This window comes from Poecilia latipinna, unplaced genomic scaffold (genome assembly GCF_001443285.1).
Source record: "Poecilia latipinna isolate Pla-1442-1.1 unplaced genomic scaffold, P_latipinna-1.0 Scaffold162, whole genome shotgun sequence".
Taxonomy (NCBI): Eukaryota; Metazoa; Chordata; class Actinopteri; order Cyprinodontiformes; family Poeciliidae; genus Poecilia; species Poecilia latipinna.
This window is the reverse complement of record NW_015112778.1, coordinates 415,915-443,418: the sequence shown is the minus strand read 5'-3', so window position 1 is coordinate 443,418 and position 27,504 is coordinate 415,915. Positions and strand designations below refer to the sequence as shown.

The 27,504-nt window shown below is 39.3% G+C and overlaps 2 protein-coding genes across 4 annotated transcripts in view; both read right to left on the bottom strand.

Annotated features, from left to right (window-relative positions):
• The window catches only part of skib (v-ski avian sarcoma viral oncogene homolog b), a 51,580-nt gene extending 37,556 nt beyond the window's left edge, over positions 1-14,024 (bottom strand). Inside the window, exon 1 of the mRNA XM_015029791.1 lies at positions 13,131-14,024. Within this exon, the coding sequence (XP_014885277.1) occupies positions 13,131-14,024 (894 nt within the window). The remainder of the gene's footprint in view (positions 1-13,130) is intronic.
• A 2,764-nt stretch (positions 14,025-16,788) lies between these two features.
• Positions 16,789-25,605, bottom strand: tmem51b (transmembrane protein 51b). 3 transcript variants are annotated; one of them, XM_015029789.1, is made up of 4 exons: positions 25,442-25,605; positions 25,290-25,338; positions 20,548-20,953; positions 16,789-17,863 (listed from the first exon to the last, which is right to left on the bottom strand). In XM_015029789.1, the coding sequence occupies exons 3-4, from the start codon at positions 20,934-20,936 to the stop codon at positions 17,440-17,442; spliced, it is 813 nt and encodes a 270-aa protein (XP_014885275.1). In that variant the 5' UTR covers positions 20,937-20,953; positions 25,290-25,338; positions 25,442-25,605; the 3' UTR covers positions 16,789-17,439. The 3 variants fall into 3 exon arrangements, with proteins under 3 accessions (XP_014885275.1, XP_014885276.1, XP_014885274.1); XM_015029790.1 differs by having other exon boundaries at positions 20,548-20,946; XM_015029788.1 differs by having other exon boundaries at positions 20,548-20,946; positions 25,290-25,605.
• Between the last annotated feature and the right edge of the window lie 1,899 nt (positions 25,606-27,504).

Here is a 27,504-nt window from a genome sequence, read left to right as displayed (position 1 = left end):
AAAATCACATAAATCCTCTGCATTATAGACCTTTTACTCAGTCAAAACCAAAAAAGGAAAATTAGAAATCTATGCTAGAAGGTCCATAAAGTGGATTTTTGCATGTTTGTGGTTCCGTATTCGTAGATTTTTCTGTGGAAAATGACTACAAACTATCAGTGGATTTGTTTGCAGCATATCCCTAAAGTATTTTTAAAAATGCAGCTTCAGAAGCTGAAATACTTAAGAGTAAAGCCACTTGAGATCCTACTGGCTGGTGAATGTCAGAATGAAGAAAAAATAAACTTAATGTGACAAAATCTGAATCGGCACAAAGGGAAAATAATAATCTATGTTTGCTTGTTCTGATTATTGCATCATTCTAACAGATTTATATTATTTCAGTACATTAAAGTCAGAAATATTAACATATTTAACGGGAAAGAAAAATATAATCAAACCTGATTGCTCAGTGATAACTAAATTAGTTTTGGTCGGAAACATCTAGATTGGTGGATTTCTTTCTTTCTTTTATTATTAATATTATTGGTAACAAATAAAATAAAGGCATCAAGAAACAAAATGTGTTTAAATATCACAAATGGGCTCCAGTGGTGCGATCCTTAGTAGCACCACTTGAACATATTTTAATTTAAACAGTGTTTGGTAAAAAGTGTCTGCTCAAGTACTGATTATCAGTCATTTAATATTTTAAAACTACATAATCAGACGAACCAAATTGTGAAAGTGGAAATTTTGGTATTTTAAGGACCAAGATGACAATAAATCATATAAGTAACAAAAAATAACTAAATCAGGCAAAATAAAATGTTTCCAGATCAATTTATTTCTCTACAAAACTGTAATAAAACCTGCCTGTGTGTGTCTGTGTCTGGTAAACATGTTTGTTTTTCATTTAGTGGGTCCAGAAGTTTTACTCAAGTAAGAGTAGAAATACTTCATGATGTACTTTAGTACAGTGTAGCAAAAATACTCCTAAAAGTATATATATTTTAAAAAGTTACTAAAGTAAATGTAGCTAGTTGGTACCGTGTGAATGTGATTGGTGAATATTTCATATGTTCGCATCATTTTAAAAGGTCAGGCCTAAAAAAGAAGCAGAAACCAGTTCTGACCTGGAAACGCCTCTATTATTAGATTTATATTCTGTTCCTAAGTTACAGCTAAAACCGTTTCACTCGTCTGGACCGAATGGAAGAGAATGAAACAAAGGAGCCAGCAGTCGGGACGGACCTGCTGGTCTCTGCATCTTCTTCTTCTAACAGGTTTATGTTCTTCCTCTAAGCTGCAGCTGAAAACTTTGGACTTGTCTGCAGTGAGACGGAAACAAACAGGTGACTTAAACATGAGCGGCAGATTAGATCCGCTGGCACCAAAAGCAGAGGTGATTAGTTTTCATGATTATCTGAAAAGCAGCTTGAGGTTTTTTTAAGATGACGTGAGCTCCTGCCTTCACATCAGCCCTCCTCGCTGCTTTAGACACACGGCTTATAATAGTCCCCTCATTATAGGATAAAGGGTGGGCCTGCTCTATTTCAAGCTGCGGCAGCAGGTGTGAGTATCTGTGCTTGGAAATAAAGCCAGAGGACTGTCAAAGCCTCAAGCAGTGACACTTTGGGCAGTCGTGGAAGGACCAGACACCTGCGACAGGAGAGGCGGGCCGGGCGTCCATCTTTCCGCCTGTCCTTTGAATGGAGAGAAAGGAAGAAAAGCTGGGTGGGGCAGGTGTACTCTGCTTTTTAATGCAAGGTCAGGGGCAGAAAAAGCTCCCCACCTGACCAGATGATGCTGCGGCGGAGAGGGACAGAACCCACGGTGACTGTAATACTGAATAAATAATGTTCCTCCACTCGCCTGCAACAGAGTCTGCTAGGACAGCTGTGCTGAATTCATTTGATACGGGTGCCTGCTGACAATGCGGCATTGCTCCATCTCTGCAAGAAAGCATGTTTAGCTTAAGTCTAGGAGCGCACATGGTGGAGGGGGGCAGAATAATTATCGTGCTGCGAGCTTTGACCCAGGCTGCAGGAATAAAACGTCCTGGAGATCCGAGCTCTGTTCAGAAGGTACATCAGGTGCAAACGGGGAGCGAGTCCAAAAACCCGCCGAGCCCACTCGTTTGTGAATTTAGCCAGCACTTGAAACGAGAGGAAGGACGGTTACGAGGTCATCCTGACAAAATATCTTCATCTCCATCTATCTATTTGTAATGAAGGGGATGGATGATGAGTTTCCGTCCCTCCAAAAGAGACATGTGCCTGTATGTAGGCCAGTCTGAGCACAGACTCACGCTGCGCGCTCACCAGAGTGGAGGTGGAGATCTAAGTATAATGCAGAGTGAGGGGGAGTGCAGCAGGAGATCTCAGCGGAGGAGAGGAGCCCAGTCCTGGGTCTGCGCCTCTGCGCTAACGTGTGTCCTACGGGGTCGAGGAGGAGGTGTCAAACCGAGGAGGTGAGGCAGGAGAGGAGGCGTCAGTCAAGGTCCGGGCGATGCGGGGTGAAGTAGGAGAACGGGATGCAGAGAGGAGCTGTCGAGTCACAGCGCAGAGGTCACGACGAGGGAGTTTGGCAGGGGGAGGAGGAGGTCTCTGAACTGCAAGAGGGTCGTGCACTGTGACTTTTCTGTGTGCGTGTGTGTGTGTGTGTGTGTGTGTGTGTGTAGGTGTGTGTGCGTGCGTGTGTGCGTGTGTGTGTGTGTGTGTGTGTGTGTGTGTGTGTGTGTTCTGGCACTGTTCTTTAAGCCAACCAGCCAGAGAGCACAAAGTTCTTATTTAGCACAGGAAGAGCAGCTCTGCTTAGCAACCACAGGCGCCCTCCAATCACGAGCGCAGATGAACAGACTCCGACGGAGGACGAGTCCTCTCAGTCTGACGGAGGCCTCGAAATGTTGTGGTCCAGGCCTGCCCACACGCACAAACACACACAGATCTGGAGCTGAATGCGCCGCCGCCGCCGCCGCCGCTCAGTCAGACTCCCCCGCTTCACCGTCGACTGAACCCGCCGAAGAATCCAAAATTAATCTGAACCCTCCTTAATCCCAAAATAAATTATGCATATCCCGAAGAGCGACGTAGTCGCGTAAATCCCTAAAACACTGATTCTTCTCCCTTCTCCTGGCTCGGCACCAGGCCCGGGTGAACCGGCGGCACCCAGCCCCCGATTGGGATCTGCTAGCCATCAAAACAGGAGGCATGGATGAGATTTGGCCCAAAACGCCGTCTGAACACTGAGCAGTCTGTTTGGTTTTAGCTGCCTGAGCTAATCCTCCTCCCGATAGCTTTGAAGGTGTTTGGTGGGCGGATTGTAGGCGAGAGCAGCATGCCGATTTGTCATATGGCACCAGCAGGGCCTACTTCTGCTCTGGCTGGAGCTCCATTAGCACATCTCCAATGTGGTCTAACAGTTCTGCGGCGCTGCAGGTCAACCAAAGAGACGGGCTTTGGAGGGACGAACGTCGCAGTCTGCTCCGTGAGTCTGGTGGCCCCCCGCCAGGCAGGCGTTTGTGGAAGGGGGAACATTGTTGGTTTTCTCCGTGCGGTATCACTAATTCATGCTCTAATTAGAAAATTCCAGCGGGAATGGCTATAAATTGTCAAGATGCTATGAACAGGCTGGAGAGGGAGGAGAGACTTCTGAGTGTTTCTGTAAAGAAGGGAAGGAAGGCAGAATGTGTCCAGAGAACATGTCAGTTTTGAGGTCTCTGCATTCCAGGAGTTATGTGGGATTATTGGAGTTTAAAGCCCCCCGACTGCAGCAGCTTAGTAGCTCAGCAAGCAGCAGACGCAGACTCCAGGATTTCCTGTCTATGCACCAGATGGGCCTGACTCTTAATCACAGAGTTGGAAACCAGGAGGTTATCGAGGAGGAATTGATGATGATGATGATGATGATTGTGGTATTACACTAACCCAATACAGGCATCTGCTCTGCAGCTAACAGCCCGACTGACTAACTAGCTCGTCGGCTGCGGTCACAGCGAGCGCTCGTCTCCTCTTCGTCCTCTTCCATGTCTCCTCCTCCTCATCCTCCTCTTCGTCCTCCTCTTCATCCTCCTCTTCGTCCTCCTCTTCATCCTCCTCCACTCACACAAGAAGTTTTCACAAGTTAGCTCAGCGGCTAACCATCACTTCTACTCCCTAATCTGCATGTTTGAGTATAAAAATTTCAAATAATCCTCATTTCTTTTTTGTACAACCACAGAATTTACATTCAAATAGAGTTTAAAGGCAATTAAATAACTAATTAAATCTGCTGAACTGTCCCAGGTAATACAGCAGAGGTTTGAAAATGATGTGGGGTTCCACAGGGAGTTGTGCTGGGACACCTATTTTTAATTTTGGGAACTTTCATGGAAATATATGAAGTTCTCCAAGTTTAAAATACAATGGCGATCAAAAGGAAAGGCAGAAACAGCTGTTTGGAAATATTTAAGGGTATAAGACAAAGCAGCTCTTTATCCCTTCATTTCCACAATCTAAAGGCAACTATTATCTCTACAGATTGCATGATTAATCAACCAGGGGAAAGAAAACTGCAGAATCTGGAAACACTTGCTAAGTTTAACAAATGTTAATTTAAATGTATAAGTAATGCCTGTAGTAATAAATATGTCATGTTAGCAGAAATAGGAATCATTTTCGCTTTTTAAAATAAAACCATCTGGAACATGTTATATATTTTCAATACTGATTCAAATCAAGATTATAACACTGTGAGGATTTCATATCAGCCCATGTTCAGCCTACACAAATGAGTTTTTCTGTGTTAGAAAGAAAACTGGGGCGGACAAATCAGAACTGCAGGACACGTTTTGGACACTGGTGTTTCTGAGGAAATGTCTAACCTTTACCGCTGTGTTAAACAGATTTAGTTGTGTCAAAATTAATGTTTTAGCTCCACTAATATTGAATGTTCAGAGAGTTTCACTTGAATTTGAGGATATAATTACCTGGAAGTTTAGGGCTGAGACGATTAATTGAATTAATTATGATTAATCGATTATTGACGTACTGGTCAACTAATTTAGGAATCGATTAGTCATTTACTGGAGCATGCAGACAATGAAAAGGCAGTGATTAAACCAAAACTGTACAAAAAATAAGTATATTTTACATTTAATATGAAAAACCATTTTATTTTCCACCCACAATTCCTCAAGTGGCATTTTTAGCTTCAATCAGTTCAAATTGTGTAAAGAAAAATCTCCAATTAACCACATTTTCCTTATTACAATTAATCAAAACAGATTAGTAGACTGTATTTTGTTACTGCAGATGCATCCTTTGCTACAAATGATCAATCGTTTACCAAAGTAAAGTTGTGCTATTGCAATTTAGGCAATAAAATGTTTATTTTCTTATTACAAAAAGACAATTAATTGTTTTTTACATCTTTATTGTATTCAATATTGTGTAAAAATAAAAGGCTGAAGTGGTTAAATAAAAACATGTGCAGAATGTGCCATTTTTTATCTGATTAATCGTCAGAATAATCAGATACTAAGACAATCCCTGCTGCAGTGCTGCCTGGAAGCTTTGCATTTCTCTAAGTGATTCAGTTTTCATTTTTCTCAGGCCTTTATTTTCTATCAGACATGCAGACACCACCACGGGCTCCTGTCTGTCTTTTCAGGACGCAACAAGGAAAGCGGTGACGCAGCAGCTTCACTCGTGTGGCTTTCCCACCCTGAGAGGGGCTGGAGGTGACGGACCTTTCCACGCAGCGCCCAAAGAAACGCGGCGCGCTCAAAGAGCCGCTCGCCGCACTTCACAGCCTCTGAAAGCCTGCCCCTCTAACAAAGGAGGCAGCAGGTCTTTAGCACACATTACCCATGAGAGAGCCCCAGCTGACACCCTTTTAACATGGGGTCACCGCTGCCAGAATGAAGGCCACAGCCCCTGGGAGCCGCTGACACCCCTCTGCCTCGACGGGCTGCCTCCGTTCGGCTGCAGCACTCCGGTCAGCAGTCACAAGACAGGAAACCACAGGGGTTACCAGAGCTTTGGGTTTCATTTAGTTTAGTTTTATTTTGTTATGACCGCTTGTTTGTCTCATTTAATTAGTTTCAGTTCGTTTTTAGGGTGCCTGCTAGTTTTTATTAGTTGAAAACCAGCAGTTTGCTTGTTGGGAAAAACTTGAGTCATGTTGCTAAAAGTGAAGAAGCTTCAGTCACGATTATTAGTGATTCAACAAAGATGTTGAATAAAAATACAGCTTGGAAGCTGAGAGTTGTATTGTTGTAAAGCAACAGACTGCAGGCCAGCTGCCTCAGCAGCTAGCTAATTAGCAAACTATTATGTACGTTTTAGTTTTTATTAGTTAAAAACTAGTTTGCTAGTTTTAATTAGTTGAAAATTAGCAATTTGTTTGTGTGAAAATTTTTTTGTCATGTTGCTAAAAGTGAAGAAGCATCAATCACTATTATGAAGCGTCAAAGCTATGAATTATATTGTTGCTATCTTAGCAGCTAGCTAATTAGCCAGCTAGTATTGGCGTGATTTGAACTTAGTTTTTATTAGTTAAATATTACTTAGTTTTCGTTTAGTTTTTACAATAGTGGTTTTAGTACAGCATTGTGATACATTGTAATGAATATTCAACAGAAGATAACATTTTCAAAAACATTTTTTTCAACTATTGTGGAAACTGAGTCTGGCATTTTCTCCCAACTTCTACAGTCGCCATTTTCCGGACCAGACATAAGGAGTGCCGTGATTTCTCCGATATCTGACATAAACTGCTTGTGCAGAAGGAGAGAAACAGTCTATTTCACGTCAGTTTAAAAAGCTAATAAACAGATTTATAGAATACTATATTTGTGATTTCAATATGTTTTAGTTAGTTTTATAAAGGCACATTTTAGCTCCAGTCTGCTTTAGTTCTGCCCCGTTAATTAACATTTCAGCTTTAGTTAACTGCAATAACAACGATGGTTTAGTTTTTTTAAGAATAATATTCTTCAGAAGAGATCCGGCAGTGGTGAGATTAAAGAATACAGTAAATGTGAACCAAGTCCGTCTGGTAGCGTTTAGCTGGGTTTGTGTGGTTGGATCAGGTTTTAGCTGGCTGGGTCAGACAGACCCATCAAGGTCCGAAGTGTTGAACCGCGGCGGCTCTCAGGACTTAGCGAGAGGTCAGCAGACAGATGGGAATGGAAATGAGCCGGCGGTGAGCTGATTTTAATCTGGCTCATACAGCTGATCCAGCCATAACATTCGGCTGTTTACATTAAAACACACAGGAACCTTGATGCACACGGCGGCGCCCACACACGCAGTCTGAGGATGATGGGAGCAAAAGGGAATTAAAAAAGGAGAATAATTCATCTTTAATAAAACCAAATCCTTCTCCTGCGCCAGCCTTTGCTTCACTTCAGTCCAGGTTTGAGGCTTTTTGCATCGAATGAGGAGAACAATGGGATGGGAAATGGCATAAATTGGCCTCAGTTGGGTGGTTTTAATATCCATTCCCATTACAGAAGGTCCACACAGAACCCCTTTAGCTCTCCACTCGGTCAGATGATTGATCGCATTGGCCTCACTTCTTAGGGATTTTGTTTTTACAGTTAATGCTCAGAGGTATTCCACTTTGGCCTGAACGAAAAGTTTTTATTTCAATTCCAATCCTCTTTACGAAAGCTTTCCATGCTAATCAGAAAAGTCAATATTTAAAATCGCTACATGCAAAAGTCAGCATAATGGAGGAAAATTGGAGTTTTATACAGCAAAAATCATGAAGGATCTCACTCAAAAACAGCAAAAATATGATTATTACGGCTTCGCAATATCAGCAAAACCTGAGGTAATATTCTAGTAAGGCTTGCAAAAATAATTAAATACTAAAATATACAATATTAATGTCACTTTGCTTTGGCTTCCCTGCAAACATTGCTGTTGGACTAAGTCTAAGCTCTGCAGAAATTATAAAAAAAATGACAAATGACAAATGATAATCCGACAGGATTTCATAGAAAAAAAACAATTTTTGGCAGTGAAACAAATTATTTTGTAGCTAGCAAGTTTTTTAAATGACTAGTTCTACAAAATATTGGCATGAATCCCCTCCCCCACCCGTTGCTGGACACTTAGTAGAAACCTGGGTTCCTACACACTTCTTAAGCTTCCAACAATTTGTTTGTTTGGAAAAATTTGAGTCATGTTGCTGAAAGTGAACAAATAGTGCTCCATATTAGGAGAGCTACTATTGAAGCTTGGAAGCTGAGAGTTGAATTGTTGTAAAGCAGCAGACTGCAGGCTAGCTACATTAGCAGCTAGCTAATTCACAATATTGGCGCGATTTGGATTTAGAATTTTATTGCAATATTTTGTGGTACTATTATGATTACATAGATTATGAAAAATATATATATATTTATTACTATTTTTTAGGTATGGCTGCAACATAAGTCACTAAACTGAACGCAGTAGCTGCATTTAATAAAACTGTCAAATTTACAGGTATTTATTGATGGTTTTGGGGAACAAGCAGGAAAGAAAATGGCAAAAAAAAACAAACATTTCTGCTCACATTCTCAGTTTGGTTTTTAATTTACCATCAATAAGTGAAATTTATCATGATGATGATAAATCAAAATTCTTATAATTTAAAATAAATTCACAGTAAATTATTATCTCCAGCTACAAATTATTTTATTCTTACTTTAAGTTGGTGAAATCAGGTGAATATCAGATTATATTAATGAATAAGAATTTATCACAGGAAGAAATACTCGACTTTAAATTTAATTTGAAAAGAAAAGCCACAAATCTCTATTTTTTTATCCCTAATGGTGAAATTTAAAAACAGCAAGCTGCCGTTGGGAGCGGTGTTTGTTGTGTACATTTCTCCATCCTTTATCAGGAAGCCATCTGGCAGCTGGGGTGGACACCAGGCCGTGTGATTGGATGGCGTAAAAAGAATGGGGGGTTGGCTGGGTCATTATCTTTGCAGGGGGAGAAAGGGTCAGAGGTCACAGCCCTTTGACAACACATGTTGAGGCCCGGCTCACACACCTTGCAGCTTCTGAATGGGGCGGTCTGCGGCGGCGGCCCCCTCCAATCTGCCCCCATCTGCAGCTAACTGACGAAATGCTTCATCGGATGCAAAACGGAGAAACTTTTAATTAACACTCGGATCAGTCAAGAAATCCTTTAAAGCCGCGTCCGCGCCGACGTGCTCAGCAGCTCCGCTCCTCTTTCAGCGCACAGGGAGGGAGTCTAGACAGATGATCCAAGCAGACAAGGTATCCTGCCTCTTATTAATAAAACACCCCTGACATCAGAGAGGCTGTGGCAGCCCGATAACATTGTGTCTTCATTCGGGCTGGGTAAGCCGAGCCAAGCGCAGCCACGGCGAGTCCAGTTGGGCCTTTCAGCAGCTTGTCCTGTCAGGCTGATGTATGGGCAGAGCGCTGGCGAGCGGTTCCCCGAGGATCAGGCCTGTCTGCTAACTGGGACACCGGTGACAGTGAACCACAGCAAACCCACATTACCAACCCCCCACTCCACTCCTTCCTCCTGCCCCTCTTGGCTGCGCTGCCTCCATGATGCTCAGTTCATCACTCACACTCTGAGAGAGCGTCTGGACTGAACGTTTAGAGGGAAACCATAACGGCACAGGTGATACATCAAGTCTGCTGTCTGAAGTTAGGAAGACATCAACCACATCTGTAGGACATAAAACTGCAGACAATTATTTCCTGTTAGAAATCTACGAGTTAGCTTGGAGTTATTGATGCAAACAATTATTAATCGACTTACGACTAATTAGCTTAAAGTTAGTTCCAGTATGTAGCTTTTATAAACATTTCTTTTTTCACATATTTGTTGAAATTGTCACCATGTCATGATAGCATAGTATGACACAGATAAACTGAAAAAATTGAGCTCCTCTGCTTTTCCCTAACTAGAAACAACCATTCAGAGCCAGGCGGCGGGTCTTAGCGCTGCCAACTGCAATCTCATGTAGCAGCTAGCATAGCCTGTTGTGAATGCTCAGGCTAGTTAGCATAGCCACCGATGACAGAAGATAAACAGTTTTCCTGTAAAATGAGTTGTTTCTATGCTATTAGCACATTTATCAGCGAGTACATGAGGATGATTGACAGAGTTACCACCTTCGCCCTGACTCTCATTGGTTGTTTCTGTTCATTTCTTCAGACAGTAATAATGGCTCTGGGTGAAGGTGGAGGTAATCAATCTTTTCACAGATTATCTGTGTTATATTAAGCTGTTATTGTTATAGTTTTAACAAACGTAAAAAAAAAATCTAACTTTTTTTTAAAATAAAAGTTACATACTGCAGCTTTAACTAATAGTCTCTTATTGTTGTAGTTAGGCCGCAAACCAGCAGAGGGCGCCGCTCCTTAAGCGGAGCTCGTTTATACAGAAGCAAAGATGGCGTCCATAGTTACCTGAACGGGAAAGAGAAACGGTCCACACCGGTGTGGGATTCAAAATTAACTTTATGTAAGTCTGTTTAGAAATATAAACTCTCGACCAGCTTCTTAAGTTTCACTTTAATGGCGCTCAGTCGGCCGAGCTGCGTCAGCTTCTTATTAAAACGTTACTGATTTGCTACGAAGACGAGGATGATGCGTTAGGAAAGCGGAAACAGGAAAATGGCGCCGTGACGGAAAAAACATTTTGAGGGCTGTCGTGAATTAACACGTTTCATGGACGTTCCTTGAAGAGCAACCACAGACGGGACTTCTGTATGAATATCTCTATTCATGGGGGATTAAGTGTTTTGTTATTCTTACCACATTTATTTGTTTATTAAGCAATTTAAGAGATTGCTGTTTTGCTATATTTTTCAAATATGTCTGTTAATAAAGTGAGAAAACCACAATTTTCTGTTTATTCGGTCAGTATTTAATATAGCTGACACAAAATGATGTTAAGATAATATTTAATTTCATTACATGGAAAAAGTAGTGCTTTATATTATGGAAAGACTCAGGTTTTTAAGATAATGTCCACTTATCAATTAATCGTTAGTTGATCCATAAGATTAATCCACATTAGATTTACTCATTAATCAATAACTTGCATCTATAGTAGTAACTAGTTAGATTTACACTAAATATTTTATTATTTTTACTATGCTGCATTTCTTACTTGAGGAACTTTATTATGAATCACTGCTATTTTTACTTAAAATTTCTGAGTAACATCACTGAATGAAGAACAAGCTTATTTTAACCAAAAAGTCACCAAACAATCACCTGCAGTTTTTGTTAAAGTTTCATAAGTTTTATGTTGATGTATTTTTTTAAATATTGAATGATGTTGAGTAGACTTTTACCAACTACTTTTTTACTTGAGTAAAAATATGTTGAAGTAGTGCTATTTTTACTTGTGTAGTTGTTGGATACTCTGAACATTTTGAGGGAATCCATAACTGCACAGGTGATACATCAACTCTGCTGTCTGACGTTAGAAAACACATAAATCGCATCTACAGGACGCTTGGAAAAAGAAAACCGCAGACAATTATTTCCTGCTAGAAATCTATAAATTAGCTTAGAGTGCTTCTTTTAGGACACTTAAAACCAAAAAGTCTTCATTTTTCCTAGCATGAGGCATCTTTTGGGCCCGGCTCAGACTGGAGCAGCGCCACGGTGATGCATTCAGAGAAGTCCACTCATTATCAGAGTCCCACATAGCAGCTGCTCTGTGACGAAGAATCAGCCACCTCGTCTCTTGGCCCTGAGCTTCCCTGACCCACGCAAACCCCCTCTTTTTTTTTTTTTTTTGCTTTCTCCCACACACACATACACACACAGATTTCCATATTCTATAAACCTCATTAAACCCTGTTCTCCGAGCCTTCTGACGCTGCCCCGCCTCCCTCAAACTCATAAAATATGTCATTGAGAGGTCATTCATCAGGACGCAGATGACCTTCGATAACCCTGAGGAGTGAGAGGGGGGAGGTGGCAGGATGGATGCTCGATTTTTTCACATTTTGTCACGACAAGTTCCCCAAATCCTTCTGTATTTTAATTGGGTTTAATGTAAAAGACCAACTCCAAGTAACAAGTAAAGTATAAATCATGTTCAGTTGGACTGATGGAGAAAATCTGCAAACATCAGCTCTTTCCACAGATTCCCAATCAGATTTGAAGAGGCGGTATCAGGGATTTTCAAGGCACACAGTGACATTTTATAGCACAATCAAGTAACTCTGTTACGTTCAGTTATTGTGAAAATGCAGTTATATTAAATACGACAAACACATTTGACTTTGTAATTTAACCTTGAAATTGGGTCTCTGTCTCTTTAAGAAGCTCCTTTTCTTTCCAACACCCGTCATAATAATGTTCCTCTATTAAGCTTTTAGTAACATTTTTACCAGCATTTCACTGAGATGCTGCTCATATATGAAGATCAGCAGACTCACAGCTCCACCAGCTGTTTCCTAATTGCTGCTGCCGCTAGTCTGGAGGAGCTGAACGGTTGCCATGGGAGACTAAAGGATTTCGCAAACATGCATAATAGAATCACCAGGTTTGTTTTAATGACGGAATAACATTATAACATGATGTAAAGCTTAAAAAAAGGTTGATTTTATGTAATACTGCCCCTTTAGGTCTGAACTTTGACTAGGCCACTGGAACTGAACCCCACATTGTGCTAAAAGGTGAATCTTCACCCCAGTTTCAAGTTTTTTTTCTTTTCCTTTGCATTTGGTTCTCAATCAACCCATCAATTCTGACCAGCTTCCCTGTCTGTAACAAAGAAGAACATTACCACAGCATGATGCTGCCACCACCATGTTTCATTGTGTGGTCAATTAGGTCATGACGATGTACCAGAGTAGTTTCCTACCACACACAGTGGTTTGGATGGACCAAAAGGTCCAATTCTGGCAAACCTGAAATGTTTTCACAATCAAGTGGCACTTTTTTAAATCAACAAAAAACACAACAACGTCTGTGGTCATAATGTTTAAAAAAGGAAAGAAAGAGTGTAATGGTGCAGAAGAAAACTCAAAGATAGTCTGGGGTAAAAGTCAGAATTAATGCTAATCAATGCATATAATGTAGCAGAGAGATGAGGCTCTTGAAATATCCAAAAATCAAATTTTTCAAAAAAAAAAAAAATCCAGTAATTAGGAAGATGACTTACTCTGCAGGATTTACTGGACAGCTTCCCCGTCAGATCATATTTCCCCTTCAGCTCTTTCAGAAGCTGCTCCAGGTGACTTTTCTCCTCCTTGTCGCTGTAGTCCGGGTCCAAGAGCACGTAAGCCCGCCAGTTGGCCGAGTCGAAGCCCCAGTGCACCGTCCGGTTCTCCAGCCGCTTGTGGCTGTGCACCACAAACTTGTGAGGAGGGAACATGAGTCTGCAGTCCATGCACTGGATGCAGGCGGCGGCCGGACCCGTGTACAGCTCCGGGACGAACAGGCCCTTGCACCGACCGAAACACTCGTGGTAGACCTTGAAGCTGCGCTCGGTTCGCTCCAGCTCCAGGGAGCCCAGCTCCTTGTTGCAGTGAGGCGGGTACGTCCCGCCGTAGATGAGCGCGTTGCACAGGCGCTCGGCGTCTGTCTGGGTGATGAGCCCGCAGGACGGCGCGGAGAAGGGCAGGATCCCCACCACTTTGAGGATCTCCAGCTGGTCCGCCGTGCACCGGGAGCAGTAGATGTGCAGGTCGTCGCACACCGAGTTGATCTGCTGCAGGGAGAAGTCTCTCAGGACGCTGTTGAGGATCTGCGGCAGGCACAGCCGCTTCTCCCCGCCGACCACGAAGCAGGAGATGGGCTCCCGCTCCAGCACCGTCTCGCACCTCTCGGTGGAGCGGTCGGACGGGATGAAGAGCGGGCCGGACATCACCGGGGGCGTCTGGGCCGGCAAGGAGAGCATGATCTCCGCGGATTTGCCATCCTTGGCGAAGAGCGAGTCCTGGTGCCACCGGGCGGAGAACGCCGCCGGTCCGCCGAGGGAGCGCATGGAGCTGATGTGGAACTGCTTCAGAGTTTGCTGAAGTCCGGGATGGGGCTGGAAGCCGGAGCCCTCCATGTTGTCTGTGGCTGGAAACTCAAAAATGAAAGCTGGGGGGAACTCTCTGGGTCTTTCTTCCTCAGCATCCGGCAACAAGCTCGCTAAGGCGCATTTCCATGTCGGCGGAGAAGCTTCCCAAGCGCGTCCATTCAGAAAACTGAAAGCTGCCGGGATCACAGGCCAGTTCCTGTAAACCGAACTCACGAATAAAAAGTGGTGAAGCCGAGGCGAGAGAAGTCGTTCAATCAGCGGGTATACTCTGCTACAGAGATCCTGCGGTTTTACGCACTCCGAAATAAGGCTCGTCTGCTCAGTCTGGCGTACTCTCAGTCTGTCTCCCCACTCAGCCAGTCAGTGTGTGCGAGTCTCTCCCTCTCTCTCTGTTTGTTTGTGTCTGGTTCAGTCATTGAATCCCAGCCAGGAATGTGACTGACTCCCCGGGCTGGCTCTTCCCTCAGCCAGCTGTTCCTCCCTCTGCTTCATGGCAGCTGCACACAGAGAAAAAACCAAACCCAGGCGAGGGTGGAGCTCCTGGAAGTGAAGTTGAGTCGGCAAATGTAACGCAAATTAAACACTTTATTATTATTACTAACCTGGAAAATCTTGACTTGTGTTGCAGAAACTCCTGGAACTACCGCCAGCATAAAAATAAGGAATTACAGAGAAGTGAAAATATTTAATTGATGTCGTTTGTCAGGATATAACCAATTTATTGGCAGAAATTTGACATTTATTTCCATATTAAAAATAACAAAATCTGTAAATAGTCTAGAACAATAACGTTCTCCACTACTTGGTTTCTTTTTCTCTGTTTTGGGGGCAATTTTAATTTTTCCTCAAGAATTAGCGTATTTAATTAATAACATAAATAGATAAAACTCATTATCAAACTGGTCTAATGTGCACAAATATCTATAGACGTAAAATTGTATACATTTAAAAAGAAGTCTAAATAGTCCATTTACAATAAACTCTCTTCAAATATTTTAACTTATTTGGTGGTTTGTTTTATGGGAATTTTCGTGTTTCCTAGAGGACAGGTGTTTCAACTTAAAGTTAAAATAAAACTTTTCCATCATCAAACTGGATAATCTGCACAGCAGTTACAGTAAACACTGCTAACCAACACGCTTAGCGTCTTTGAAATTTATTGATACCAAATACTGATCAAATGTTTATTACTTACTAATAAATATTTGACACTGTAACATTTATCTAATAGGAACAGTTTTGGGTAATTATGAGCTAAAATAAGAAAAGATTGGTCAGATTTACCTTCAGACAGTGAGAAAAAAGCTACATTTTCTTTTATTTAGTGTATGTAAATTTCTGGTTTAAGCTGTAAATGAGGCAATAAGTTTTTTTTTTTTTTTTTAAAGGAATAAGATACTGAAAAACGTATAAATATGCCAACATTGGAAACCACATACAGTCAAGATCAATAATTTTCAGATTTAAAGTAATATTTCAGCAGGTACTAAACTTCATTTTACTGTATTAAAAGTGGTTGATGTAATATTCTTACTTAAGAAATTAAATGTTTCATTCACTGCAAGCATAAAATCATCAAAGTTAACAGAAATAAACTTTGTATTTTAAGCTGTTTTCACTTATTGAAATAAAATGCACACTTATTCAGAGCCTTTAATTTAAAATAAATAAATCATGAAGTTTCCAAATAAAATCCAGTGCCACCAATTTCCTTTAGATTCCACTTAGTAAATATATCAAGTTACATCTGTTGGTGTAACTTGATATATTATTATTGTAATAATATATATACAATGTTGTAATAAGATACAGCTGTTGTGTGAAACCATCAGAGGTTGATGGAGGGAACAAACAGAAACCAGAGGAAACCGCAGAGAGGTCGTAGGTGAAGATGAAGATTTCAGCAGGATAAAATTAATAAACATTTTACCAAACCATCAACATCTTAAAGAGACATTTTAATCCGTCGTCTCCAAGGAAAGCATTAATCAGAGGAGCAGTTGCATCAAACATGCTCTGACCACCTTCGTTAAACTATTGGCATTTTATAAACAGTGCAATATATTTTTACAAGCACAAAACATATTTTTACAAGCATAAGTGAAGGCTGCATCATGCTGCGTGAATGTTTATGTTCTGCAGAAACTGGTTAGACTTGATGGAGCTAAATATAAAACAAGCCAAGAAAACTTGTTTGAGTTTGCAAAAGGCTTTAGACAGAAGCAAAGGCTCACAAAAACACAAATCTGCTCCACTTACTTGTTTTAAAATAACTATAGTAATAAAAAAACAGCACTAAATTACTAGCCAATGTGAAAAATGCAACAATAAATTGAAAATCTTTTAAATTAGGTCACTTTTATGCATGAAGATGTGAAAACCGAACATGTATCGGATTACTGATTTCATAAGCTATGCAATATTGGAGGGATGTTAATAAAACTACAACACAAAAACATTGTTTCAACTTTTTAAGTAACATCACTGATTTAAAAACATAAGAACCATTTAACCCCCAAAATTAGCATAGAAGTAGTAGGTATTTAAAAAATTAGGTGCAGCTCTAAACACATTTACTCATTTTAAAACAATATATTTTCACATTAACATGGGGCTGGATTAGAAAGATTCACATTTCTACCACTAGAGGGCGGAAAAGTAACTAAATTAATCTCAAGTGAGAGGAAAATTTGATTTGTTGGGGAAAAAACCCTAAAAACCTGAATAAATTTTACTACCCCAAATTTAACTTTTACATGCAAATGATAAAAAAATAAAAGTACAAGAATCCTTGAGCATGAAAATGGTATCACCATCCATCTTTTATTAAATTCTGCAACAAAAGCTTACAGCATAACCAAACAGAAACTAAAAAGGAAAACATTTATTCACCACCATTTTAAAATATTAAAACATATCTGCTTTAAGATTTAAACACTTATATGTATAAAAAAAACAAGTAAATATCTCAACAAGAGTTCAAAGGTTATCTGCATCCTCGCTTCTTTTCATCACAGTTTTTACATCTCAAACTGAGCGAGTCAAATATCTACTGGATAATTTCCCGTTTCTCCCTCTGCACAACACATGGTTCCATTTTATGAACTAAAGCAACAACATATTTTTGTTAAAAGGCATTTTATGTGAGTAATAAATAAAACTGAAATGCTGTCCTGCTCGGTTACTCTTGCTCTGATGCATTAATGTGAGATGACAGAGCTGATGAGCCGACCCGAAGCTTCATTGATAAAGCGGAAAGTGTTCTCGTTTCCGGAGTGCGTCTGCCTCCACCATCATCCTGCCCAACCGGCACATCTACCTACTTCACGGTGCCCTTAAAACAGGCTCTCAGAAATATCACCGCCAGTCCTCCAAATCCATTAGATATTTTCATAGGTTTTAATCAGCCGCGGGCCAATTGGGAAGCCAGGAGGGTGAGCCTTTACTGTAACTCAGGCATCTTGTTATCGTACTGCGGGGGCGGCGTGATGGGCTCTATGGTCACTGGGTTCTGCGTGGGGGTGCGGATCTGGAGGCGGAAGTCTTTCAGGTGCAGTTTGTCCGACTTTATCCGTCTTACTCTGAGGGGCTTCAGTAAGCGGCTGGCCCGGCTGGCGCTGCGGGTCGGCAGGCTGGGCTGTGCCGTTATGCCGGACGGCCCGGCGGCAGCGGGCGTCTGGTCGTTCAGAGGGCTGTTCTCTGAGGAGTTGTTGGCGGGCTGGGAATCCTCGTTTTCCACAGCTGCCAGGATGTCTTCGTAGGACGGCAGCTGAGAGGTGCTCTGCCTCAGGTTGCTCTGGCGGACGGGGTAGTTGCCGCTGGCGACGACCTCTTCATAGCTGGGCACGTTGTACGCCTCTGGGTTCCTGGGAAGGGATGCAACAGGTGACCCTCAATCAGAAAGCATTGAGAATAAACAAATACCAGCATATGTTACATTTACAAACCATCTGGAGGGAAGGTAATGCTTAAAGGAGACCTATGAAGCTTCCTTGAACAGGTTGGGATAGGGCTGTACAAAACATGTTCAGCACAGTTTTTGCACAAAATCATTCTTAGATAGCGATAATTCAGTCTGCCAGCAACAAAACATGCATTTTCCAGCAGCCGTTGTACAGCACATACAGTTGACCAAATGCTTGTTACCTAGCTTGGGTTGCTAGGTAACAAGCTGGGCTTTGCTGGGGTTGCGAGGTGAAGGGAAGCCCCTGCTGATTTGTGACTTAATGCAACATTTTCAAAACAGCTAATTTTCCAGACACCAAAGAACATTAACTGATTGCCAAAGAATTCCTGGTGTACCTTTCTTTTTTTAAGCGCGTTTGGCTGTTTCTTAGAAGTAAATAGAAGTGCAAAAACGTGCAAAAAGTGAATTTAGCGTAATAGGTCCCCTTTAAATGCATCTTGCTTGAATGAAGCCAGATTTTATTGGCTTTTACTAAAAAGGTTTTTACTTTGTACGGGGAGAGTAGTTTATGGAGTTTGTGTGTGACAGTTTACTTAAACTTGGCTTCTTGCTGTACCAATTGCATTCAAATAAAAGTTGTGAAGTGAAGCAAAACTGAATGTGAAACTCAGAACCAAAGGCCGTCTTCAGGTAACCCATAAAAGTCTGTCTGCAAACACTTAAACCCATAAAAGCTCGTCTCTGATTAGACCTCAGACCACTTGGCCAAACAGCTGAGAGTTCATAAATGCTGCTAACAGCTAGTAAAGTGTTGCTAATGCTAACAGGACTAAGCCTACAAGTTGCACAGACGATCTCGTTTATTTATTTATTATCATTTTCTAGTTTTGTTTAGCCATGTTCCAACTTCAACCTTTTAGGCTGTAACCTAGTGCTGGGCAATAAAACAATTACAATATTTTATCAAGGAACAATGATAAAGACAGACTTTAAAATTCAATAAGAGAATATAAATGAGGACAGATATGTTCAAACATTTTTACTGCATGACAAAGTGATTTCAAACTTTATGATTTTTTCCCCCATTGACACTTTCTGTCCTGCTTCATAAGAACTCTTTAGAAGAAATCTTAAGATTTAAGTCCAAACAAATGATCACATTTAAACCTCATATCATATTTTAGCCAGAAAACAAACGTCTTGAAAATGGGAAATACGAATCAATGACAAGCAGTCTTCCTTTTCAAAGCAGAAATATGATCTAAAAAAGCTTTTTCTGAATTAACTTAACCCCACCAATCCCAAAAAACAAAAATAATAACAATTAAAAAAACCCAACAGGAAGCACAGCCAAATATGGTCAATGGTGATGCATCGGCACCAGACCCGAACTGAAGGCTGCTACTTATAACAGGGAGTCGACAGCCACACCATGCTGCATCTAACGCAGTTTTTTTTTTGCAAATAATTAACTAACATATTCCATTTTTCTCTGTATCTGAGCTAAATGAAGGAGATAATATTTGACTGTAAACACCATCTGAAAGCTTGACTAGCCCTGATCGCAATGTGTGCAGCGTTAGCTAAAGCTAACCATAGAAGAAGTTACAAAATTACTGAGCTACAGCAGATCGTCTCCTCAGAAAAATCTCACTGCTATATTTCTGCGGTGGCATTAATTGCTCAAAAGTAAAACACAAGTTGATCATGTAGAAAAAAAAAAGAGACTTGCACAGTTACTGCAACATAGAATATCTTTGCAACACAGCTGCTAATGATCAGGTCCTCAAAACAAGGACAAAAGTTACTCTTATTATTTTCATGAGAAGTCTTTTACCAGTGAACTGCAGGCAAACTGGGATCATAAGAGAGCGTGTTTAAAACCCTTTGTAGGGTGCCGATTTGCTAGATCTCCAAGCCAGAGCATTCAGCCAACATTTCTTCTGAGTGTCTTCTTGTCTTTGGACAAATCTCCAAATTAATCCTCACTGGCGTGAGACTTTACATTTGTTTTAGTGGCCATTGCTCTTTGGCAACTTTGGCAATGATGCCAAAGTTGCCCTTTAGAGCCAATATAAAGGCCAATATGCTCGTTTACATATTTTACATTTATTTTTACACATTTCACACAAAACAAAAATTAAAGTCAGATTATAAAAGAGAAACCTCAATCAACCAACTCTTCCACTAGTTTCTGATTAGAAATGCCTTCATGATTCATGGTATTTGATTTCTTAAAGAAAAAAAAAAGAAAATTATATATTTTTTTGATTTTACCAAAAATTAAATAAAAATATTTTGGATTTACCAGGGTATATTTTTACAAAGTTTCCGAAATAGAAAATGCTTTTGGCTTGGATTTTGCTCTAATTACATTTCAGTCTCATGATCTACATTTGTGGCAGCAGGGGGCGCTAAAATCACAAGATATGGACGTCAACAATTTGCATATCCTAAAATAATGGCCAAACTGATTTTTTTTTTTTTGAAAAGAAGGAAGTGGTGATTTCCCCCCGCCCCCCAAAGTTTTTGCAAAAACATATTTTTTTAAATTTTTTTTGCATTAGGAACGTGGTAACATTATTCTGTTAAGTTTATTTATTAAAACATTCAGGAGCAGAGCAGGTAGCTGGCGACACTCACTGCTGTTCCTCTCCTGCGACGTGGTCCATGAAGGCGCTTGCTCCTCTCGCTGGCTGGGCATTTTGGTTCTGACTTCTCCTCTTGCTCCTCAGACCGAGGAAAACCGACAGCAGCAGCATCGACATTCCCACCCCGACCAGACCCAGAGCGATCGGGGAGGCGAACGGTGAGGTGTCTTTCCCACCATCTGCGGTCGGTACAGTACTGTTTGAGCCTCCAGTTGTATTCTTATCTTCTGGAATCATAGTCCAGACGATCATAACGATCCCCAGGGCAACGAGTCCCACTCCCAGGGCGCACAGCGCGTAGTGGGCCCCTGAGCCTCTGGACTCGGACCTGGTTCTGTTGGGCTGGTTGTTGCCCCCACATATATTTCGACTGGAACACATACTGGCCGGACAAACCGCTGCAACCAAACAGAAGACAAGTTGTTTTAATGGCAAGGATCATAAATGTTTCTACTGTTTTACTCTTTAACTTATAATGTAGATAATTAATAAAACGTTTTTTGTATCACGGCTGCAACTATTATTGTAGCTGAGTATTCTACAGATTAATCCAGGAGTCATATTTTTAAAAAACTGGCACATTCTGTAGATTTTTTATTTAACCTCTTAAGATTATTTGTAGCAATATGATCAATGCATATATTCTATTATTATTTGCATTATTACAAAGAATAATGCATTAAAGTAATATACATTATTATTTTTAAAATACACAAATAGTTTAATTCCTCTTTTAAATATGAAAAACAAACATGTTATAGCCTAAAATATAATGCTATAGCATTCCTTCAGTGAACCTTTGACCAGTAGTAACAAAGGATGCATCTGCAGCTAAAAAACCTTTTCTAACATTTGAAAATATTCTTTCTTGACTAATAATAAATACAATTTAGAGCTGATCTCAATTAATAATTTGTTAGAAATATATATTTCTTTTAACACATTTAAACACTTGAAGTTAAAGCTATGTAACTAGAGGAGTTCTAATACATTTACAGATAAAGAAGGTTTTATTAAATCTAAAATGCAAAATGTATACATTTTTGTACAGCTTTGGTCTACTTACTACTGAATATGTTGTTCTTTCAGCAACTGGCCTTTTTTGGGTCTATATACTCCAGTTACTAATTAATCGATTACTAAATTAGTTGAAAGTATTTAAATAATCAATTCATCTTGATCAATCTGTTGTTTTCAGCCCTGGAGGTAAGTGTGGCGCGTTACGCTGTGAAGAAGCTCTGATAACACTTCAAAGTAGGTTTTCTTCCTCAATTTCACCCCCATTGAAGCATTCTTGCCATCTACAATTACTGTGTAGTAGTTCTGCTGCTAAAAGCAGGAACAGAGTTCGGATGGCTCCATTTTTCAGCGGTGAATTTGCATGAGAACGAGTCGTGAGGTGGAAGTTCGGAGGCTGGCAGAGCACGTCCAAACATGACGAGCACCGGCTTGAGAGACGGAGAGGAACGATACTCACAGAACGACAGGCTGGCTATCTCTGTATAACCGATAAGATCTAGCGGAAAAACAACAACGCACACCGCTACATATGCCCGGATTATTCAAGTCAATGAACCACAACTTAAACTTAGTTAAATTAATGTGTTAGAAATCTGGTATGTTATACAATGTTAATCTACAAAAAAAAAGAGGATTAACATCTATCACAATATCCATCTAGGGCTGGACTTTATGTCTGAAAAACTTATCACCATTTAAGCATTTCATATCAGTCGATTTCTCTAATTATTAAGTTTTTCAAATATGTGAAATTCTGATAAACTGGTGATCTGAACGTTCCTGTTTTATCCACAGTTTTCACGTCATAGTGCTGTTTTTTTAATTCTTAAACGGTTTTGAGGCAGAGTGGTGAAATCTTTAACTGCGGCAGTTACTCGACAGGCTGTTGCTAGGTAACCGGACAGTGAGTTGCTAGGTAACCAAAAAGCCAGAGAGATAGTTGATGTTACAAACTTTGCTGAGCGAATCATGAGAAGTTCCCAGAATGCTGTTCGGTTCTGGATCGGAGAAAAGTAAAACTATTTAGCTTTCCATCCGCCGTTTTAATAAATTTATATTAATCACCCATCTACTGCAATACATTAAATTTTTTAAACAGGAAAAGATAAAAAAAAATGTAAATCTCAGCATAATTTCTGTTTTACAGCAGATTTCTTTTCTGTTGAATGTAAAAAACCCCCACAGATATCCATCATCACATCACATTAACAGACACAAAGATAATTTAATATTGTTAATGATTTATTATCCAGACGCATCCAACAAAATGGATCATCCAAAGTTAATTCACATAAATCAAAACTAAAGGTCGAGTCATTTTAGAAGACCTTTTTATGCTTATTTCTATCCATTTCAATTATTATAGTTTACAGACAATAAAAAACAAAATGTCTCCTGAACTCCAGACAATGTTACAAATATCTTAATCAGACAAAGGATACTAAGGGACTGGAGAGGTCAAAGGTCATCTTTTCTGATTAAAGTTTCTATTTTACATTCAAGTCTGAGGTAATGGAGGAAGAGTGTTGGTCCCATGAGTTTTATCGACTAAAAGTCAGTTTTAGCGTGCTTCATGACTGACCAGCTTCATGGAAATGCAGGATTCATATTCCAGCTGCTGTTGCATCCTGAAAACCCGGTTACAACCGCGGCGCCGCCTGCCCAAACGCTGCTCTCCATGACTTAACAGGAGCAGAAACCACTGTCTGCATTTTACAACAATACTTTTAAATATTGGGGGAAAAAACCTACGTTTATTCATAATATCTCACTACTACTAAGATGTGTTAAGTTTGATTTTGTCTTAATCACTAGTTATTATACAGTGATTTTTTTTCTTAAATTGAATTATCCACTTAGAAAACTTGACTTTTTTATATAAACTTTATAAAGATGTAGTTTAATATTAAGTAAATGCTATAAATAGTTTTTTTAAGAGTTGTGGCTTTTTCTACAGTCTTTTAAAAAGATTGTTAATTTTTTTGTGAATCCCTTAGTTTTATGTCATTTTCTAATTTTTATACCTCTGTGGAGGGGATTCCTGTTTAAAAGGTTTGAATTTAGTATTTTTGATTTATTGGTAATTTTTAAAGGGCATAAATTGTCATAACTATAAAGCTGACGAATAAGAGGGAGAAGATTCAAACGAGATAAATCTTTGGAGTTGTTCCAGCAGCTTCTCTTATAAATTGTGGAGACGTTTTTACATGATGAAAGAAGTTCTGGAAACCCACAACTTCAGAGACAATCTTAAGGCTTTTTGTACTTCTTTTGACTTTGTAATATCTTTAAACATTAGGCATTAAATCTAACATGCACAATGTTTTCTACTTTATAATATGGAAGTTTTTGTGAAATTATAATTTTTTTATAGTTCATATTTTTAAGCTATAAGGACAGAAACACTCACCTCTACTATTTATTTGGTTTGGAATCTAATCAGCATTTTTATCTCCTTTGTTTTATGACTTAATTATGTCAAAAGGCTTTGAAAAGCCTCCAGTGAAGTTTATTTCTTTATTGGTAGGTAATTTTTTTTAATCAGTTTGATTATGTCATTGAGTTAAAGTTCATTGACTTACACATCAAACTGAAACTCATATGTAAATATATGTCTGTCACAATAACTTCTGCTGGGATTAAAATTGTCCCAGATGTTATTGCGATAAACAATAATGTTGTTTTGAGACCATTTTCAAGTAATATAAGGATAATGCAAGAAAACATTCTCAATGCTCAATAAACTTTAAATTGTAATGAACCTTTAGAACCAACTGTAAGACATTTTAAATATCCAAAATAAATAAATAAAACAACACAAATAAAAACGAATTATGAAGTGTCTGTAAACAAAACTGTCATTCAAAAGAAGGGCTAGTTGACTGAAAAATAAACAGTAATATATCAGCTGCAGATTTACACCCACAGTTTGTGCTAAAGTGAGATTTTCTGCTTGTACTCTTTATTTTGTTATACAAATTGTTTGTATCAACTATTTTGAGAATTGGCACATATATTTTTGTCTGACTGGTTGCACCATTTTAAATCATCTGCTAGATAAAAAAAAAATCTGTCTTTTTAACAGATTCTTAACCTCTAAATCTTCAGTAATTTCTTAATTCAGATTAATCATAGAACTTATTCTGGATTTAATTTCCCCTTTGAAAGTACGAGTGTCGTACAGTTTAATGAATAAAAACACGTGACTTTGCGGTTTTATAATCCCATTTTCAGACATGTGGTTTGCCGGTAGCTGTCAAACTAGAGAAGCCCACCCATCTGTCCATCCGTGTCCGGTTTTATGATTCACCGGGTTGTGGTTGTTTGCGCCAGACCTGTTTGACAGCGTGCATGGGCGTGACCTGTGCGACATTAGTAAATTTCCAATCTTTTTAAAAAAAAAACAAAAAAAAAACGTCTGTGCTGCAACTAAGTTTTAACTCAATTCATGCTCATTAGGGTGACAAATTAACAGCCCCCCACCAATAAGACGTTGTGGAGGTGCAGAGAGGAGATAATCGGAGGGAAAGTGAGCGGCTGCTCCTTCCATTTTTGTCAAGTAGGAAGGGAGGACCTGTCCCACCTTATCACAAAGACTTTATAACAACAACAATATAATTGGGCGACTCTTTACAGTGAAAGGACGCTTTAAAACTTAAGCAAAGTACAAAGTCGTCCCGGTTTTATTCTGTCAAAGTTTAGAAGCGACCTTACCTTTTTACCGCTCACCGCCCAAGAACTTCCCTCTTCATCGGGGAGTCACCTGAATCCCGCAGGTGTTTATTCAGGAAGACCAAATCACAAACAGGAAAGAAAAAATAACAAATAAAATAAAAAACAACACAAACGCCACTACTCAAACCCACTTGTTGTGTTGTGAAATTCCTGATGAATATTCCTGCCGTGACCCCCGACCCCTAATGGGACAAAAGAGACCAGGGGACTTTGAACAGGTTGCGGCCGAAGTGAAACCTCCTTCTGCCTGCGGTACCAGAACCGGCGCGTTCTGCCCGGTCCTAGCGCCACTCCGCTTCATATCCTGTGTGGGCAAAACTAAAATAACACAATCAGCGGTACTGAAAAGGATCAGGGCCAAAAATAAAATAAAATAAAATTCTCACTTTTTTTTCTGAAAATTCTCACTTTTTTTTCATGAGAATTCTCAGTTTAAACTCAAAATTCTGACTTTGATCGTCTGAGATCAAAGTTAGATTTTTAAAGAAACAAAAAACAAATTGAGAGATGAAAGAGAATTCTGATGAAAGACAGAATTCTGAGATTAAAGTCAGAAATTATTTTTTTTCTTGTGACCCTCATCCTTTTTGTACTGCTGTGAAGCATTTAAGTTTCATTTTAAAGCTAAACACAGAAAATCTTTTATATAGACTTAACTTTCATATATTTTATATATGAAAAATGGCCCATTTAATGTGTGTACTTTTGTCTCACTGTTTTCACTAAACACACACTCCTTGACCTCAACGCCTTTGCCAGCGTGTCTTTGTTATATCCTATCCAATGTTGTATTTTCATCTACTTATCAGTTATTTAGAAACTGGGCCGTACTCACTTTTACACAAGAAAGGGAATTAGATTACTCACTCTTTAGCTTATTTTGTTAGAAACTGTAGAGTACTCTCTATTTAGACCAATATTCTACTTCTTGGATTAAGTTTTAGATTATTATGCAGAGAGACTCCTGTTCTTCCAACCCAAAAATGGACCAGAGGAAACTTATCAACCCTGAACAGGAGCACCTCGTTTACATACTTTAGATCAACATTAGATTATTTTTCTTCCTTTGCTCCTTCCTTTGGTTATTTTGTTTATATTTCTTTTTAATTCCTGTAAAGCACTTTGTATTACCTTATTGCTGAAAATGTGATATATAAATAAATTACCTTACCTTTATGTTTATTGGTGGATTCTGCTAAAAATGCCTATAGGCCTCTTTATTTACAACCCTCCATAGGGTCAACATTGTAATAAATGTTACCATACATTGCAGGTGTCAAATGATGCTAAAGTTAGAGTATGAATCACAACTTCAGATTAAGGTTAAGATGATTTATTAATTTTAATTGTTTTATTTAACTAAAAAGTCAGTAATGAGATTAAAAAATTATTTTTAAGGGGGACTGGGTAACCAGTGATAGGCAGCAGCTTAAAAAAAAGCTGATTTTGTGTATTTTTTTAGTTGTTTTGACAACATTTATTAATCTTTTGTTTATAATCAGTAATTTTTAGACTGGTCACAGCTGAACGCCATAGAGTTTCTTTAAAACACATTTTGTGCAAAATGAAACCTTTGTTTTATTCTTAAACACAAAAATATTCAGTGCATTTCTTGCCCCAGCTCCATCCTTCACTTAAGAAAAATAACCAAATGCAGACGTGACTACATTTTATATTATACTAGATGTTATTCTTTTATTAAATCTAATGAATTTGGATTATTTGTATTGTTTCAGAGTGAGTTTCATCAGGATGTAAACTCTGTTTATATAAAAACGCTGGTTATGTGTGGGATATAAACTCAGCTCTGACTAAAGAAAAGCTGAAAGTAGTTCCGGATTAAAATCTGATCTACATTTACCACTGACAGGTTGAGACTTTTACATTTATTTTCCAAAAAAACCTAAAAAAAAAAACCCGTTTTTTGTTAGGTTGGTTTTAATTATAAACTTTCCAGAACCAGTTAAAAAATCTTTATCAATATATAAACAGATAACACTAAAAACTCAAGTTCAATAAAAACTTTAGAATGGATTGAAAACCAATAGAGTTACAACTAAGTCAATTTTGCAAAAGTCTGCTGCCTTTCTCAAACAGAATCTGTCAACTAACTGCTAAGCCAAGATAAATGCTGCTGTCTATGAACCAGTGGGTGACCAAACTACACCAGTCTACATACGATCACTTCACTGGG

Bases quoted from the DNA above. Each gene is read 5' to 3' on its own strand.
- tmem51b (XM_015029788.1), bottom strand. From the start codon at position 20,936: ATGTGTTCCAGTCGAAATATATGTGGGGGCAACAACCAGCCCAACAGA. The intron at 17,864-20,547 runs GTGAGTGTCGCC...ATCCCTTCCCAG, and splicing joins GTCGCAGGAGAGGAACAGCA to GAACCCAGAGGCGTACAACG.